Here is an 18,869-nt window from a genome sequence, read left to right on the forward strand (position 1 = left end):
GCTCAACAAGAAAAAAAGTGAGAAGACTCAAATCAATAAAATTAGTAATGAAAAAGGAGAAGTGGGCTTCCCTGGTGGTGCAGACGTTGAGAGTATGCCTGCCAATGCAGGGGACACGGGTTCGTGCCCCGGTCCGGGAAGATGCCACATGCCACGGAGCGGCTGGGCCCGTGAGCCATGGCTGCTGAGCCTGCGTCTCCGGAGCCTGTGCTCCACAATGGGAGAGGCCACAACAGTGAGAGGCCTGCATACTGCAAAAAAAACAAAAGGAGAAGTAACAACTGACACTGGAGAAAAACAAAGGATCATGAGAGATTACTGCAAGCAACTATATGCCAATAAAATGGACAACCTGGAAGAAAGAGACAAATTCATAGAAAAGCACAACCTTCCGAGACTGAACCAGGAAGAAATAGTAAATATGAACAGAACAATCACAAGCACTGAAATTGAAACTGTGATTAAAAATCTTCCAAAAAAGAAAACCCCAGGACAGATGGCTCCACAGGCTAATTCTATAAAACATTTAGAGAAGAGCTAACACCTATCTTTCTCAAACTCTTCCAAAATATAGCAGAGGGAGGAACATCCCCAAACTCATTCTATGAGGCCACCATCACCCTGATACCAAAACCAGACAAAGATGTCACAAAGAAAAAAAACTACAGGCCAATATCACTGGTAAACATAGATGCAAAAATCCCCAACAAAATACTGGCAAACAGAATCCAACAGCACATGAAAAGGATCATACACCATGATCCAGCGGGATTTATCCCAGGAATGCAAGGATTCTTCAATATACGCAAATCAATCAATGTGATACACCATATTAACAAATTGAAGGAGAAAAACCATGTGATCATCTCATTAGCTGCAGAGAAAGCTTTCGACAAAATTCAACACCAATTTATGATAAAAACCCTCCAGAAAGTAGGCATAGAGGGAACTGACTGCAACATAAGAAAGGCCATATATGACAAACCCACAGTCAACATCGTCCTCAATGGTGAAAAACTGAGACCATTTCCACTAAGATCAGGAACAAGACAAGGTTGCCCACTCTCACCAATATTATTCAACATACTTTTGGAAGTTTTAGCCACAGCAATCAGAGAAGAAATAGAAATAAAAGGAATCCAAATCGGAAAAGAAGAAGTAAAGCTGTCACTGTTTGCAGATGACATGATACTATGCATAGAGAATCCTAAAGATGCTACCAGAAAACTGCTAGAGCTAATCAATGAATTTGGTAAAGTACCAGGATACAAAATTAATGCACAGAAATTGCTTGCAGTCCTATACACTAATGATGAAAAATCTGGAAGTGAAATTGAGAAAATACTCCCATTTACCATTGCAACAAAAAGAACATAATATCTAGGAATAAACCTACCTAAGGCGATAAAATACCTGTATGCAGAAAATTATAAGACACTGATGAAAGAAATTAAAGATGATACAAACAGATGGACAGATATACCATGTTCTTGGATTGGAAGAATCAACATTGTGAAAATCACTCTACTACCCAAAGCAATCTACAGATTCAATGCAATCCTTATCGAACTACAACTGGCATTTTTCACAGAACTAGAACAAAAAATTTCACAATTTTTATGGTAACACAGAAGACCCTGAATAGGCAAAGCAATCTTGAGAAAGAGAAACGGAGCTGAAGGAATCAGGCTCCCTGACTTCAGACTCTACTACGAAGCTACAGTAATCAAGACAGTATAGTACTGCCGCAAAAACAGAAATATAGATCAACAGAAGAGGATAGAAAGCCCAGAGATAAAGCCATGCACATATGGCCACCTTATCTTTGATAAAGGAGGCAAGAATATACAATTGAGAAAAGACAGCCGCTTCAATAAGTGGTGCTGGGAAAACTGGACAGCTACATGTAAAAGAATGAAATTAGAACACTCCCTCACACCATACACAATAATAAACTCAAAATGGATTAAAGACCTAAATGTAAGGCCAGACACTATTAAAGTCTTAGAGGAAAACATAGGCAGAACACTCCATGACATAAATCACAGCAAGATCCTTTTTGACCCACGTACTAGAGAAATGGAAATATAAACAAAAATAAACAAATGGGACCTAATGAAACTTCAAAATTTTGCACAGCAAAGGAAACCATAAACAAGATGAAAAGACAACCCTCAGAATGGGAGAAAATATTTACAAATGAAGCAATTTACAAAGGATTAATCTCCAAAATGTACAAGCAGCTCATGCAGCTCAATATCAAAAACACAAACCCAATCCAAAATTGGGCAGAAGGCCTAAATAGACATTTCTCCAGAGAAGACATACAGATTGCCAACAAACACATGAAAGGATGCTCAACATCACTATGCATTAGAGAAATGTAAATCAAAACTACAATGAGGTATCACTCACACCGGTCAGAATGGCCATCATCAAAAAATCTACAAACAATAAATGGTGGAGAGGATATGGAGAAAAGGGAACCCTCTTGCGCTGTTGGTGCGAATGTAAATTGATGCAGCCACTATGGAGAACAGTATGGAGGTTCCTCAAAGAACTACAAATAGAACTACCATATAACCCAGCAATCCCACTACTGGTCATATACCTTGAAAAAACCATAATTCAAAAACAGTCATGCACCACAATGTTCATTGCAGCTCTATTTACAATAGCCAGGACAAGGAAGCAACCTAAGTGTCTATCGACAGATGAATGGGTAAAGAAGATGTGGCACATATATACAATGGAATATTACTCAGCCATAAAAAGAAATGAAATTGAGCTATTTGTAATGAGGTGGATGGACCTAGAGTCTGTCATACAGAGTGAAGTAAGTCAGAAAGAGAAAGACAAATACTGTATGCTGACACATATATATGGAATTTAAGAAAAAAGAATGTCATGAAGAACATAGGGGTAAGACAGGAATAAAGACACAGACCTACTAGAGAATGGACTTGAGGATATGGGGAGGGGGAAGGGTAAGCTGTGGCAAAGTGAAAGAGTGGCATGGACATATATACACTACCAAACGTAAGGTAGATAGCTAGTGGGAAGCAGCCGCATAGCACAGGGAGATCAGCTCGGTGCTTTGTGACCGCCTGGAGGGGTGGGATAGGGAGGGTGGGAGGGAGACCCAAAAGGGAGGGGATATGGGAACATATGTATATGTATAACTGATTTAATTTGTTATAAAGCAAAAAAAAAAGTCCACCATCTTTAGCAAAGAAATGTCATTTTTTAGGCCATGTATATCTTTGGTTTCTCTTACTGTCTTTAGGAGCTCTAGATTTTGACATTGAGCACTGACATTCCAGTAACGAAAGAAAGATCTCCAACATACGTTTGCCAGCTCTACCTCATGGATGGAGATCTAATTTTCTCCAGTCATGAAAGATGGACCACACATTACCAAATAAATCTGTGCTGGCTTCTTTTCCAGCAAAATGTGCATCTTCTCCCCGGGGAACTATTAAACAGATAACACAATAATTTCTTTGGACTCTACCAATCCACTTAGCTCATCTTCTCGAATTCTCCCTCCAGTCTGTACAGCATGTCTGGGTTTAGGCACATCGCTGTTGTCTCAGTTATCTTCTTGCATATACCCTCCCCCATTTTCTTCATTCCATCAAGGATAACTCATTAATAAAGATCACATAAAAATACCATGAGCATCAAAGAAAAAAAAACAAAAACAAAAACAGTCATGCACCACAATGTTCATTGCAGCTCTATTTACAATAGCCAGGACATGGAAGCAACCTAAGTGTCTATCGACAGATGAATGGATAAAGAAGATGTGGCACATATATACAATGGAATATTATTCAGTCATAAAAAGAAACAAAATTGAGTTATTTGTAGTGAGTTGGATAGACCTAGAGACTGTCTTACAGAGTGAAGTAAGTCAGAAAGAGAAAAACAATACCATATGCCTACACATGTATGTGGAATCTACAAAAAAAAAGAAAAAGGTTCTGAAGAACCTAGGGGCAGGACAGGAATTAAGACATAGACATAGGGAATGGACTTGAGGACACTGGTAAGGGGAAGGGGAAGCTGGGACGAAGTGAAAACGTGGCATGGGGATATATATATCACCAAATGTAAAATAGATAGCTAGTGGGAAGCAGGTGCATCGCACAGGGAGATCAGCTCAGTTCTTTGTTTCCACCTAGAGGGGTGGGATAGGGAGGGTGGGAGGGAGATACAAGAGGGAGGAGATATGGGGATATATGTATATGTATAGCTGATTCAGTTTATTATACAGCAGAAACTGACAAACCATTGTAAAGCAATTATACTCCAATAAAGATGTGAAAAAAATTAAAAATATTATATAATATAATCACATATTATGTGAACAAGTATATGAGTGACACACTCATGAACGTTTTCAGATGTGAAATCTAGCAAATTGTTTGACTTCTCTTTTAATGAGTTATAGAATTAAGGACTCCTTTCTACCCATAAGCAAAACAGAATATTCCATAAAATTACAGTTTCTTGATCCTAGAAGTCCACTGGATGGAAAAACCAAGACTCATTTCATTCATCATTAAGAGCTGAGTGAGCTGTCAGGCCCATCTAATTTGTAACTACAGGACACTGATTTCAGTCAAGGACTATTTAAGAATCAACACGTAGATTTTCCACTCTAAGTCACGAGGACCTGAGGAAATGGAAATGACAATCACTCTGATACGTGACAGACCAAATTTCTGTTTCTATTGTCATGATTATCTTAAATGATTAAATGGTATTTTCCCACCTAAAAAAGAGCTGTGCTTAATGCTGTATCAAATTCCAGCACAACTCATTCACTGTATATCATCATTAAAGACACTTGAACAAACTATAAAAACCACAGAGGATGGAGCCAGTCTTCAGAGCACTACTTGGCCTCAGTCTCAGGTCATGTCAGTCTCTGAAGAATTCCTGAAAGAGCAAGAACCTTCCCAAAGCATGGCCTGATATAAATCTGATCTTCAGAAGATATGTATATAACTTTCCAAAGCAGAAATGTTTGGAGTAGTGAATGCTTTGATATAAGTTTCAAGGATTTCAATCAGCAATAGATTAATAGAATTTTTATTAGAATTTTTTTGTTTCTTTAATATGGTCTAAAATTTTCCATCCATGCTTATTTCATAGGAATATAGGAAGAATCAATAAAATAACATTTATAAAGTTTTTAAGGTCCCTGGAAAAAATGTGTTAAATATCCAGGGTTATGTATACATCCTATAAAAGATAGAATATAATGTTTTGAAGATCAGAAAATCATCAATATACCTTGTTTCTGAGCACAATGGTTTGTCAAAGCAAATAAATACCAGGTTGAAATGAAGTCATAAGTGTAGATAAAACTTAAAATAATATCTAACTTTCTATCACAAAAAGATAAATATTTTAATGCCTTTAAAAATATATGCTATTGTATTAAAATATATGTATATGCTATTTTAACTAATAACTATTGTATTTACTGTCATTAAAAAACAGGAATAATGAATATTATTCACAAAACAGCATGTTTAGCCAATTGCTTGTCTGTCACAACTGTGTGATTCGTGATTAAACATCATTTATTTTTCTGTGATGTCAAAATAATCCCTTTTAAACCAATGCATATTTTTCAAAATGCCTTCTACCTTTCTGCTGAACAGGGAGGGAAATGCAACATATCTCTTCCGAATTTACCTTGAATAATAAATTGTTCCATGTTTTCTTTGAATGGCTGGATGTGCTCTTTTGAGGACACCTGGTACACTTTCCCCGCTTCAACCTCACAGGCTGAAATTAGAAAGAGACATTGTTCAGAATGTCACACTGCTAACAGTGCATTAAAACAATTAAAAATATATATTAACTAGTGATAGAAAATCCTGCTAACCACGATAACTGACATATGTGTCTACATATATTTAGAAATATCCAATGCTGACGAAAGGTTTCACTTTAGGGGATTGTAAAAATAAACTTAAAAAAATTAAAGTATAGTTGATATACAATATTATGTTTCAGGTGTACAACATAGTGATTCGATATTTAAATACATTATGAAATTGATCACCATGATAAGTCTACTAACCATCTGTGACTGTACGGTTATTACAATATTATTGACTATATTCCTTATGCTGTATATTAAACCCCATTACTCATTTAATATTTTATATTAAATAAGCGTCTTTCTGTTTGGTTTGGTCATCTGTTTTGCTTTTTGGTTTCCTTTGTGAAGTCATACAACATTGGTCTTTCTCTGGCATACCCTCCAGGCCCATTCATGCTGCCTTTGTGCAAATGGAAAGCTTTATTTTTCATGGTTGAGTAACATTCCACTGTGTGGGTAGGTGAAATATGTGGGCATATATACATACACATATATGTATATATATGAAACACATATACACACACATATGTATTATGAGTATGTGAAACATGTCTTCTTTATCCATCCATCTATTGGTAGATACTACTTAGGTTGCTTCCAAATCTTGGCTATTACAAACAATGCTTCAATGAACATAAGGGTGTATATATCATTTTCAATCAGTATTTTTGTTTTATTGGTATAAATACCCAGAAGTGGAATTGCTGGAACATATGATAGTTCTATTTTCAATTTTTCTGAGGAATCTCCATACTGTTTCCCACAGTAGCAGCATGAATTTTCACTCCCAGCAGCAGTGCACGAGGGTTCCCTTTTCTCCACATCCTCCTTGCCAATACTTGTTTTTTCTTGTCTTTTTGATAAGAGCTATTCTAACAGGTGTGAGGTGGTATCTCACTGTGGTTTTGATTTGCATTTTCCTGATGATTAGTGGTGCTGAGCATCTTTTCATGGGTTTGTTGGCTATCTTTTTGTCCTTTGGAGAAATGTCTATTAAGGTCCTCTGCACAATTTTTAATTGTATTGTTTGTTCTTTTTTTATATTAAGTTGTAGGATTTCTTTATATAATTGGGATACAAGCCTTTTATAAAATATATTATTTGCAAATATCTTCTCCCATACAGTAGGCTGTCTTTTCGTTTTGTTGATGGTTTCCTTTGCTGTGCAAAAGCTTTTTTGTTTGATGTAGTCCCATTTGTTTATTTCTGTTTTTCTTACCCCTGCCTGAGGAGACATATCTAAAAAATCATCCCTAGGACTGATGTCAAAGAACATACTGCTGCTATGTTTTCTTGTAGGTGTTTTGTGTTTTCAGGTCTTATATTTGAGTCTTTAACCATTTTGAGTTTATTCTTATACATAGTGTAGGAAAATAGTCCAGTTTCATTCTTTTGCATGTGGCTGTCCAGTTTTCCCAAAAGCATTTATTGAAGGGGCTGTCTTTTCCCCATTGTATATTACTGACTTCTTTGATGTAGATTAATTGACCATGTAAATATGGATGTATTTCTGGGCTTTCTAATCTGTTCCAGTGATATATGAATCTGTTTTCCTGCCAGTACCATACTTTTTTTTTTTTTTTAAGTTTCGTGAAAGTTAATACTCTTTTAAAAAATATAATATATTTATTTATTTATTTTTGGCTGTGTTGGGTCTTTGTTGCTGCACACAGGCTTTCTCTAGTTGTGGCGAGTGGGGGTTACTCTTTGTTGTGGTTTGCAGGCTTCTCATTACAGTGGCTTCTCTTGTTGTGGAGCACAGGCTTCAGGAGTTGTGGCACATGGGCTTAGTTTCTCTACAGCATGTGGGATCTTCCCGGACCAGGGCTCAAACCTGTGTCCTCTGCATTGGCAGGCAGATTCTTAACCACCGCACCACCAGCGAAATCCCCCCCTACTGTTTTGATTACTATAGTCTGAAGTCAGGGAGTGTGATACCTTCAGCTTTATTCTTTCTCAAGATTGCTTTGGCTTTTGGGGTCTTTTGTGGTTCCATACAAATTTTAGGATTATTCTAGTTCTATGAAAAATGCCACTGGTATTTTGATAGGGACTAAATTGAATCTGTAGATTACCTTGGGAAGTATGGACATTTTAAAAATATTGATTCTTCTAATCCATAAGCATGGTATATCTTTCCATTTATTTGTCATGGCTTCAATTTCTTTCATCAACGTCTTAGAGTTTTCAGAGTTCAGGTCTTTCACCTCCTTGGTTAAATTTATTCCTAGGTATTATTTTCTTGATGCAATTGGGGTTGCACCAGTTCTGTTCTGAGAGCAAGTTCATTAAGTCCAATTTGTTCTTAAGTCCAACAAAGTTAGTCCATGTACCCAACTAACACAATCAGCTATATACCGCTGCTTTTACACTTGCTCTGGACATCCTGGGCTTTAAATAAAGATACTATACTAATGTACTCTATACAGCACTGTAAAGTACACAAAAGTACAACCGCTTGTAGAGGATGCAAGCACGTGACAATGTACACCAGTCATGTGAACTGATGTGACTGGACATGTGAATGCATGTTCAGATCTTTGAAAGTTTGCAACTTGAAGGTTCATATGTAGGGGACTTACTGTATTAATTTTGTACCTTTTAACTTCACTAATTCATTTATTAGTTCTAATAGTTTTTTGGTTGTGTCTTTAGGATTTTTTATATATAGTGTCATGTCATCTGCAAACAGTGACAGTTTTACTTCTTCCTTTCCAATTTGGATTCCTTTTATTTCTTCTTATTGTCTGATTGCTATGGCTAGGACTTCCAACACTATGATGAATAAAAGTGGTGAGAGCGGGCATCCTTTTCTTGTTCCTGACCTTAGAGGAAATGCTTTCAGCTTTTCACCATTGAGAATGATGTTTGCTGTGGGCTTATCCTACATGGACTTTGTTATGTTGATGTATATTCCCTCACACCCACTTTGTGAAGAGTTCTTATAAATAGATGTTGAATTCTGTCAAAAGCTTTTTCGACATCTATTGAGAGGATCATATGATTTTTATTCTTCAATTTGTTAACTGGAGAGGCTTTTCAGAGTCTACCTGCCAAGGCTCACATCCAAGCAATTTTGAAAAGTAATCTCCAAGGACAAGACTCAAAAAAGATTAAAACAGGGATTTTAATGTGCATTACTGTGTGAAGTGGGGAGGGGTAGGAAGGAGGCTGATTGGGTTCATAGCTTGAGTGGCTTGGGGATGAAGAACACAGGAGGAAGAGCATTTTTCAAAGGAAAGAAAATTAATTTGCTTTTGAACTTGCTGGGTTTTAAGGTGACAATGGAATATCCAAGTGTAGTTTCAGCAAGCAGTTGGATTTATGAGTTTGCAGATCAGAGTGATACAGGAAAACTCTGAGTAAGACCACCTGAGAACAGCATATCCAGTGAGAAAAAGAGGGGGCCAAGGTTGAACACCTGAGCAATGCCAACTTTAATAAAGAAGCAGAGGAAGAGAAGGCCATGAAGAAAAAAGCCTTAGAAGGAAATGTCAGATATTATAAGGAGAATCAGAAGTGAGTGGGGTTAGTGAGTCGAAGGGAACAGAGACAGCAAACAAGACAAAGGTGGAAGTAAAACGTCCCCCTCAATTTGGCAAATTGTGGCAACAGTTTCAGCAGTGCCAGGGACAAAGCTGTAACAGCGTGAGGACGGAATGGGAAGTCAGAGACCATGGAAGTGGACCAGGAATCTGTTACCATCTTGGTCAGTGAGCACACGTGTTCGAGAACAAGTGTCCAGCAAGGGCGAGGGGTGGGCTATGGGAAGAACGAGGGGCAAATGAACACAAACCCTTTACAGCTTCTGGAAAATTCTCCAAATATCCTAGTCTTGCCAACAGTGGGCAAGCAAATCCAGCTGCATGTTAAGAGAGGTGTATAATTCACATGCATCATTCTATCCTAAAGATAGATTTCAGAAAAATCTGATCCCTAACAAGTAAATGTCCATAGATTAATGCCAAAATAGTTCCTTATCACCTAAAAGTAATGGAAGTGGCAGAGATACCACACTCACAAACCCCACGATACCTTAGTTTGGGTGTGGCAGACTTAGCATTACAATCAGTGGAATAAGTTATGTCCACTGAGCTCACCACTTTACATGCCAAAACAAACAGGTGTTTCACATGTGTACTCTTCAACAAGAATTCTGAAAGTGAACACTGTTTTAAACTGAAATGAATGGTTTTGCTCCTTAAATAATCATTCCAATGAGAGGAACTCTCAATTTTTTTTTTCACTCTCCATACACAAGTGATGCACTTCCATGGACAAATCCAGTGTACAGGATACAAAAGGATAAAATGTACTGGCTACAAAAAGATAAAACATAACACCTGTGACTTTCAAAATCTTAGTCAGCCTTTCTGTGCCTCAGGCTCTTTACCTGTAATACACAAACAGCAACAGAACCTGCCTCCTGGGGTTGTTACAAAGAATAAGTCAGTCAATACACGTAGAGCACTTAGAACTGTGCCTGGTACATGATAAGGTCCGTGTAAGTTTTCACCATCATTGCTGTTATTGTTATCTTTAGTTTTATCAGCAACAGTAGCAGACAAAAAAGCAGGATGCTCAAGGGCTAAAAGCATGGGTTTTGGAGACTGGGTTGGCATCCTGTCTCTTCCACTTACGAGCTGTGTGTCTTTGGCGAAGTAGGTACCCCCCTCTGTACCTCAGTCTCTTCCTCTGTAATACAGAGTTAATAAGTGTCTACTTCGCTGTGAAGATCAAAGGATTTTATGTAGGTAAAATACACAGAGGACTGCTGGATACACAGTAAGAGAACTATCATGTTTGCAACAATTACTGTGACTGCACAATTACCACCACCAGACACCACCAGAGGTGCAGCTACTAACACACAACAAGAACACGGAACTCCCACTTCCTCAGTCTCAGGAAGCACTGAGGTAATGCTTCAGATTGTGGGAATGACATTTTAAAAAAAATAATAATTAATTTATTTATTTTAAAAAATTTTGGCTGCATTGCATCTTCGTTGCTGCGCACGGGCTTTCTCTAGTTGAGGGGAGCGGGGGCCGCTCTTCGTTGTGGTGCGTGGGCTTCTCATTGCGGTGGCTTTTCTTGTTCCAGAGCACGGGCTCTAGGCGCGTGGGTTTCGGTAGTTGTGCCTCATGGGCTCTACAGCGCAGGCTCAGTAGTTGTGACGCACGGGCTTAGTTGCCCCGCGGCATGTGGGATCTTCCTGGACCAGGGCTCAAACCCATGTCCCCTGCATTGGCAGGTGGATTCTTAACCACTGCGCCACCAGGGAAGCCCAATGGGAATGACCTTTATAGGGACAAACTAGGATAGTATCCTTTTTTCAAACATATTCCTTACTGGTCGTCACTAATTTTGATGTATCTCACACTAATAATCAATGGCCACACAATATATGTGGATACTGTGGGTGACACACTTGGGCTAGACGACCCTCCTGATCCCTTTGCCCCTCAATGCATCTATGTGCTCAGAGACAGGAGAGGCCATAACTGCACAGGCAGCGAAGGTAGGAATCCCTGTCTGATGTGAGCAAGCCTCCAAGTTGTTTACTGGTGGGTCTAAGCATAAACACTCAACAAAGGGGGAGTATACATGGTTGGCAATGGGCCTTCTTCTCACATTTGGCCTCAGGAAACATGAAAAGTCAACATTTACTTATTATCATGAGCAACACCATAGAGGTCACTTAGATCATTTAAATGGATTTGCTCTGTTAGTAAGGGCAGTCCAAAGTAAAACTAAAATAATTCTAAATTACTTATTTGACATGAACAGTATCTATGTAAACAGCATAATTTTATGTAATAAAACTCCACAAGTTTGTACTCTGCAGGATTTAGGACCAGACACGTGTGGATTCTTTTAGCTTCAAACTTGAATACACTGAAAGTGTCATAACATTCGTAAGACATGAAGTCATGAAGATTAAGTGCCATGCAGGTATTTACAGCCCCAAGTTTTGGGGATGCATGAGGACATTTCTAGTGACCAGGGGCCCAGTATTACTGAGGCCGGACTCTCTGCTTTCTCACCACTCATCTTGACACCGTCCTTCACTTAGAACTGAATCTTGCTTGCCTCTCACATCACATCCTCACTTTACTGTTCTCTGGTACAAAAAAAGAGGGAGGCTGACACTAGGGCAGCAAGTTTCATTTCAAATACCAATTCTGGTCACATAACAGTGCGTACCTGAAGCATGTTCTTCAGAAGGATTTTGAATAGTCAAAACCTAATTCAACAGGTTAGGTTAGATAACCTTTTCTTTATTGAAGTATAGTTGATGTACAAATTATATAAGTTACAGGTGTACAATATGGTGATAAACAATTTTTAAAGGTTATAGTCCATTTATAGTTACTATAAAATATTGGCTATATTCTCTGTGTTATAAAATATATTCTTGTAGCTTATTTTATACATAATAGTTTGTACCAACCACTCATCCACCCTTATTCTGCCCCTCACCCTTCCCTCTTCTCACTGGTAACCACTAGTTTGTTTCTATAACTGAGTCTCCTTTTTTTTTTAATGTCTTCTATTTATTTATTTATATTTGGCTGTGTTGGGTCTTTGTTGCTGTGTGCAGGCTTTCTCTAGTTGCGGCGAGTGGTGGCTACTCTTTGTTGTGGTGCGTGGGATTCTCATTGCAGTGGCTTCTCTTGTTGTGGAGCATGGGCTCTAGGCGCGTGGGCTTCAGTACTTGCAGCATGCGGGCTCCATAGTTGTGGCTCACGGGCTCTAGAGCGCAGGCTCAGTAGTTGTGGCACACAGGCTTAGTTGCTCTGCAGCATATGGGATTTTCCTGGACCAGGGATCGAACCCATGTCCCCTGCATTGGCAGGTGGATTCTTTACCATTGCACCACCAGGGAAGTCCCTGCTTTTTTAAAATTATATTCACTAGTTTATAGTATTTTATAGTTTCCACACATAAGTGATATCATACAGTGTTTGTCTTTCTGCATGACTTTTTTCACTCTGCATAATACCCCCCAATTCCATCCATGTTGTTGCAAATGGAAAAATTTCATTCTTTCTTATGGCTGAGTAGGATTCTATTCATCTTCTTTATCCATTCATCTGTTGATGGACATTTAGGTTGCTTCCATATCTTGATAATTGTAGATAATGTTGCTATGAATATTGGTGAGCACGTATCTTTTCAAATTTGTGGTTTTCTTTTCTTTTTTTCAGATATATACCCAGGAGTGGAATTGCTGGATCCTATGGTAGTTCTAGTTTTAGTTTTTTGAGAAACCTCTATACTGTTTTCCACAGTGTCTGCACCAATTTACATTCCCACCAATAGTGAATGAGAGTTCCCTTTTCTGCACATTCTTGCCAACATCTGTTGTTTGTGTTCTTTTTGACGACAGCCATTCTGACAGGTGTGAGATGATATCTCATTGTGGTTTTGATTTGCATTTCCCTGATGATTAGCGATGTTGAGCATCTTTTCATGTGCCTATTGGCCATCTGTATGTCCTCTTTGGAAAAATGTCTGTCCAGGTCTTCTGCTCACTTTTTAATCAGGTGGTTTGTTTTCTTTGATGTTGAGTTGTATGAGCTGTTTATATAATTTTAAAAAATTTATTTATTTATTTATTTTAGGCTATATTGGGTCTTCGTTTTTGTGTGCAGGCTTTCTCTAGTTGCGGCGAGCAGGGGCTACTCTTCATTGCGGTGTGCGGGCTTCTCATTGCAGTGGCTTCTCTTGTTGTAGAGCACAGGCTCCAGGCACACGGGCTTCAGTAGTTGTGGCATGCGAGCTCAGTAGTTTTGGCTCCTGGGCTCTAGAGCGCAGGCTCAGTAGTTGTGGCACACAGCCTTAGTTGCTCTGCGGCATGTGGGATCTTCCTGGACCAGGGCTCAAACCCATGTCCCCTGCATTGGCAAGTGGATTCTTAACCACTGTACCACCAGGGAAGTCCCTGTTAATATACTTTGGACATTAACCCCTTACTGGTCATATCATTTGCAAATATTTTCTCCCATACTGTAAGATGTCTTTTCATTTTATCGATAGCTTCCTTTGTTGTGCAAAAGCTTTTAAGTTTAATTAGGTCCCACTTGTTTATTTTTGCTTTTATTTCCTTTGCTTTAGGAGACAGAGCCAAAAAAAATATGGCTACAATTTATGTCAGAGTGTTCTGCCTATGTTTTCCTCTAGGAGTGTTATGATTTCTGGTCTTACATATAGGTCTTTAACTGATTTTGAGTTTATTTCTGTAGATGGTTTTAGAGAACGCTCTAATTTCATTCTTTTATATATAGCTGTCTAGTTTTCCCAGCACCAGTTATTGAAGAGACTGTCTTTTCTCTATTGTATATTCTTTCCTCCTCTGTTGTAGATTAATTGACCATACATGTATGGGTTTATTTCTGGGCTTTCTATCCTGTGCCATTGATCTATATTTCTGTTTTTGTGCCAGTACCATTCTGATTTGAATACCATAGCTTTGTAGTATAGTCTGAAGTCAGGGAGCATGATTCCTCCAGCTCCGTTCTTCTTTCTCAAGATTGTTTTGGCTATTTGGGGTCTTTTGTGTTTCCATACAAATTTTAAAATTATTTTCCCTAGTTCTGTGAAAAATGCCCTTGGTATTTTGATAGGGATTGCACTGAATCTGTAGATTGACTTGAATAGTATGGTCACTTTAACAATGCTAATTCTTCCAATCCAAGAATCTGGTATATCTTTCCACCTGTTTGTGTTGTCTTCAATTTCTTTCATTAGTGCCATTGTAGGTATGGTTTCAGACATGTTCCTGTATTACTGAGAACTTGAATTTTCTTTTAAAAAATTAATTAATTAATTAACTTATTTATCTATTTTTGGCTGTGTTGGGTCTTCGTTCCTCTGGGCGGGCTTTCTCTAGTTGTGGCGGGCTGGGGCTACTCTTCACTGCAGTGTGCAGGCTTCTCATTGTGGTGGCTTCTCTTGTTGCAGAGCACAGGCTTTAGGCACACGGGCTTCAGCTGTTGTGGCACGTGGGCACAGAAGTTGTGGTTCACGGGCTCTAGAGCATAGGCTCAGTAGTTGTGGTGCATGGGGCTTAATTGCTCTGTGGCACATTGGATCTTCCCGCACCAGGGCTCGAACCCGTGTCCCCTGCATTGGCAGGCAGATTTTTAACCACTGGGCCACCAGGGAAATCCCAAGAACTTGAATTTTCTGCACTGTATCAAACTCAAGGACACCGGCAGTCATTCTAAAAATAGTACCTGCTGGCAGCTGCCAACCTTATGGTCTCAAGGTTTCCCCTTGTAACTAAGCAACCATTTCGGGCCCCATGGGTCCTTGCTTAACAAACACCCTTACTTCTTGCACCTCCAATCCTAATTCTTAACAAACAAATTACATAATTTTGCAGTGTTTGCCTGTATAAGCCTTCCCCATTTTGTAGTCCAGCAAAACACAACTGAAGTGCTTCTTGACTTTTTGTCTCCCAGGCTATAGCCCTCAGTTTGGCTCAAATAAAATTGTTTTATGTTCCTATTGTAAATTGTTTATTGCTTATTTACACTGACATAAATAATGTATTTTCCTGTTTGCATTTTCAGTGTTCTGATGTTCCATGCTGAAGTGATATTCATTATAAAATCTTAATAAAAAATATTTTTAAAAAGCTATTGGTTGCATTTGAATTGAGTTTATAACATCATTTTTTCTTTCCTTGAACAAAAATAAATAAAACCAGAAATTTACAATGATAAATACAATTGTTACAAACAAATATAAATCAATACAAACAAGTTTAAGGACTGATTTTTCCTAAATATGTCTGGATACAGACATTATTTCAACGTCTGTGAAAGATATAGGTAATGAATTTTAAACACTTTCAAGTCAAATACTGAAGGTGGGGGAGGGTAGAGGATACAGGGAGGAATGTGCATGAGAACATTCTTGCCCAGTTCCAGGAACTTAATTACTCCATGCTCAGTGCATGCAGAGTTGAGTCATGTGGCGAGTGGAACTGTTTCGACCCAAGAAAGGCACTGGAACAGAAGCCATCACTTGGTATCCAGAGAAGCTGCTACAAGTTTTGACAGCCAAAATATTTTAAAACAATACTCTTTTCAAAGGGGAAAGATAGAAATATTGATACCTTGTCTAGCATTGTGAATGAAAGTATTTGTAGTCATCCTTTTGGGAGGCTACTAATAAAGTTAATCTCAAATAATTTAAGCTCTTTTGCTCCAACCAGCAATTGACCTGTGGTGAGACCAGTAGCTAATGAGTCTCTGGCACTAGTATTATAGCTTAGCAGATGGTTCTTAACTAATACTCTGGGGTGATGCTAAGAGAGAAAATGGGGTTCTATTTCTGGATATGTTGAATAGTTTTCTTAGAACAATTTTACTTTGATTAAAATTAATGGTTTTAAAGCTAAATGTCTAAAAGGAGTAAACAACTCTGCTGCTTGTTCTGCTTGTTTTCGGAAAATAGTATTAACCACATAAGGTGATCTGTGGGATTGGAGTGAAGGTTTTACCCTACCTTAGTTTTATTAATGCATAATGTGGAAGATGTGGAGAACATTTCAAATACCAACTGGTATTTGAAATGGAGAACATCTTGACATGGAAAAGAATGAATAAGTTAAATTTTATCGTACAGTGCTTTCCTAAATAAATTTCTTTGGTTATCATGTTTTTATATTCTAGAGAAGAAAAATTTCTTAAATAATAAATTCATGACTAGGTAGATCTTAAAACTACTAAGGGAAACAAAATGTAGTTAGCTATCTGTGCTCATGGTTTTTTAAAATCTAAGTTAACTTTAATGGTGCTGTACACCATCCAAAGACAATGCCCTTATGACGTCCTGCCTTCTTAGAGCTTGCTTGCTTTATTTTGCTTTTGTATATTTAATAAAGACTGTCTCAAATGTTAAAAAAAAAAAGAGAAGCTGCTAACGGCCAGGAGAGAACAAAAGCTACCTTTCACTGAGCTCGGACAGTCAGGGGAGCACCAAGGAGCTGCAGGAATCTTGGGAACAAGTACAGACACCAAACACAGCGGGTGCTCTTACAAAATGCTAAAATGAGGTTCAGCTGTCTGAGCCATAACGCATTATTTCTTGGTCTTTCTTTTGAAATGAAAATTAAGTCTAGAAGCAGAGGCAGAAACAGTGACAGAGCCAGAAGATGAGTGACCAAATGGTTATAGCTTATCTGTCTTTATCAAACTAGTCACACTCTTTATTCTATTTTTTTTATTATAAATAGCTAATATTTTTGGATACTTATTATATGGAAAATATTGTGAAAACTCTCTACATATATCATATCATTTTCTAAGTCTTCTTAAAAAAACTTGCTTCTGGAAAAAAAAAAGTGGACAGGCTATCTGAATCTTCTGAAATGAATTACTTAATTTGATCACTTGAAAGGAATCATTATTAGGCTACATTTATCAAAGTGAACATTATTTTAAGGTAATTATATCCAAAATAGTACCTCTCAAAAAATTTCTCTTTTTAGCTCTGCGTCTTGTGAGAATCTGCCATTTTCATGACCTCATGTAACTATAGTGAGAAAGCATGTAGATACGAAAAGTGAACGAGAAAACATTCCAAAGGGAAGCACCAACCAAAGTCAACATAAACCCTCTGTCCATGAGATCACCATTCCACCTGTTTATAAAATCATGTGTAAACTATGAAATCCTGCTTTGCAAGACTGAAGTGATCAAAGTGTTAAGTATTTTCCAGAAACCCCAGAAGTGCCCAGCACCACATGAGGGGGGTGGGCGGGGAGAAAAGAAGAAGAAGAAGGAGAAGAAAGAAGAACAAGAAGAAGGAGAAGGAGAATTTCATAAGCAAACCAAGATACCTGGCTAAATTTTGAAGTATGATAAATACTACACATGAATGGTTTGCCTTTTGTATTGCTTTAAGAAATCATACTTAAATACATAGTAATGTAGCATTACACAATTGTAACATAGTTTTAATTGTTATTTATTTAAAAACAGGCAGTCATTCTTGGGCTCTATCCATGAGCACCCATATTTGATGCTCTCAGGGGAGCATCTAAACGGCAGGACTTCACCCCTCCTTGACAGTGACGATTATATCTCTGGTACCCACAGCACCTAGCAAAGGCCTTTCATGTATCAGGCCCATAATAAATGTTAAGTATTTAGGAACTACAGGCAAATTATATAATGTTACTATGTTGATTTAAATCCATATAAACGCATCTGTGACCAAAATATAACAACTCCACAAATCTGATTACAGATCAGTATCTTTAGATAAACATTTCAACACTGGGATAGAATCTCTTAAAAAGTTTTATCATTTTTTTGGTTTCTGGGGTAACCAAGCCTCTTCTCATATAGTGATACAACATGAAATGAAAATCTCACATAAACTTACTCCATCCCTGTCTGTGCTTAAAGAGTTACAAAGATGCTTAAATCGACAGCTGAGGTGTTCTCAACTTCACATCAAGAAGAAACCTCATGAAAAGAAAGTAAAAGGGATGAGTGAAATAGGTGAAGGGGATTCGGGGTACAAACTGACAGTTATAAATAAGTCACAAGGATGTAAGGTACAGCATAGGGAAGAAAGTCAATAATACTGTAATAACTTTGGTACATAATAGATGAAGATATATTGTTGTACACCTGAAACTAATATAATATTGTAAGCCAATTGTACTTCATTAAAAAAGGCAGGGGAAGGGGATGAAAGGGATTTTATCTACAAAAATAAAAAAACTGTAAACTACTTGCTTTTGTGCTTTTCTTTAAATTTACCATTTTGAAGAATTTCAAACTCTCTTCAAAATGATTTGATATAAGGCTTTTCAACTAACAAAAAAGCATTACACATGCATGTGTCTTTTGACCAAATATGTGAAAAAAGATGTTTTCTTCCCAGAAAAGTTTACACGCCACAAAATCTCAGACAACTATAGCAAGGGTAGGTAGGA

The 18,869-nt window shown here is 37.9% G+C and overlaps 1 protein-coding gene across 1 annotated transcript in view; it reads right to left on the reverse strand.

Annotated features, from left to right (window-relative positions):
• The window catches only part of LOC132488463 (formin-2-like), a 328,380-nt gene that overhangs the window by 59,007 nt on the left and 250,504 nt on the right, over nt 1-18,869 (reverse strand). The window contains exon 17 of the mRNA XM_060096653.1: nt 5,713-5,805. Coding sequence (XP_059952636.1) covers nt 5,713-5,805 — 93 coding nt within the window. The remainder of the gene's footprint in view (nt 1-5,712; nt 5,806-18,869) is intronic.

This window comes from Mesoplodon densirostris, chromosome 1, assembly GCF_025265405.1.
Source record: "Mesoplodon densirostris isolate mMesDen1 chromosome 1, mMesDen1 primary haplotype, whole genome shotgun sequence".
In the NCBI taxonomy this organism is placed as follows: domain Eukaryota; kingdom Metazoa; phylum Chordata; class Mammalia; order Artiodactyla; family Ziphiidae; genus Mesoplodon; species Mesoplodon densirostris.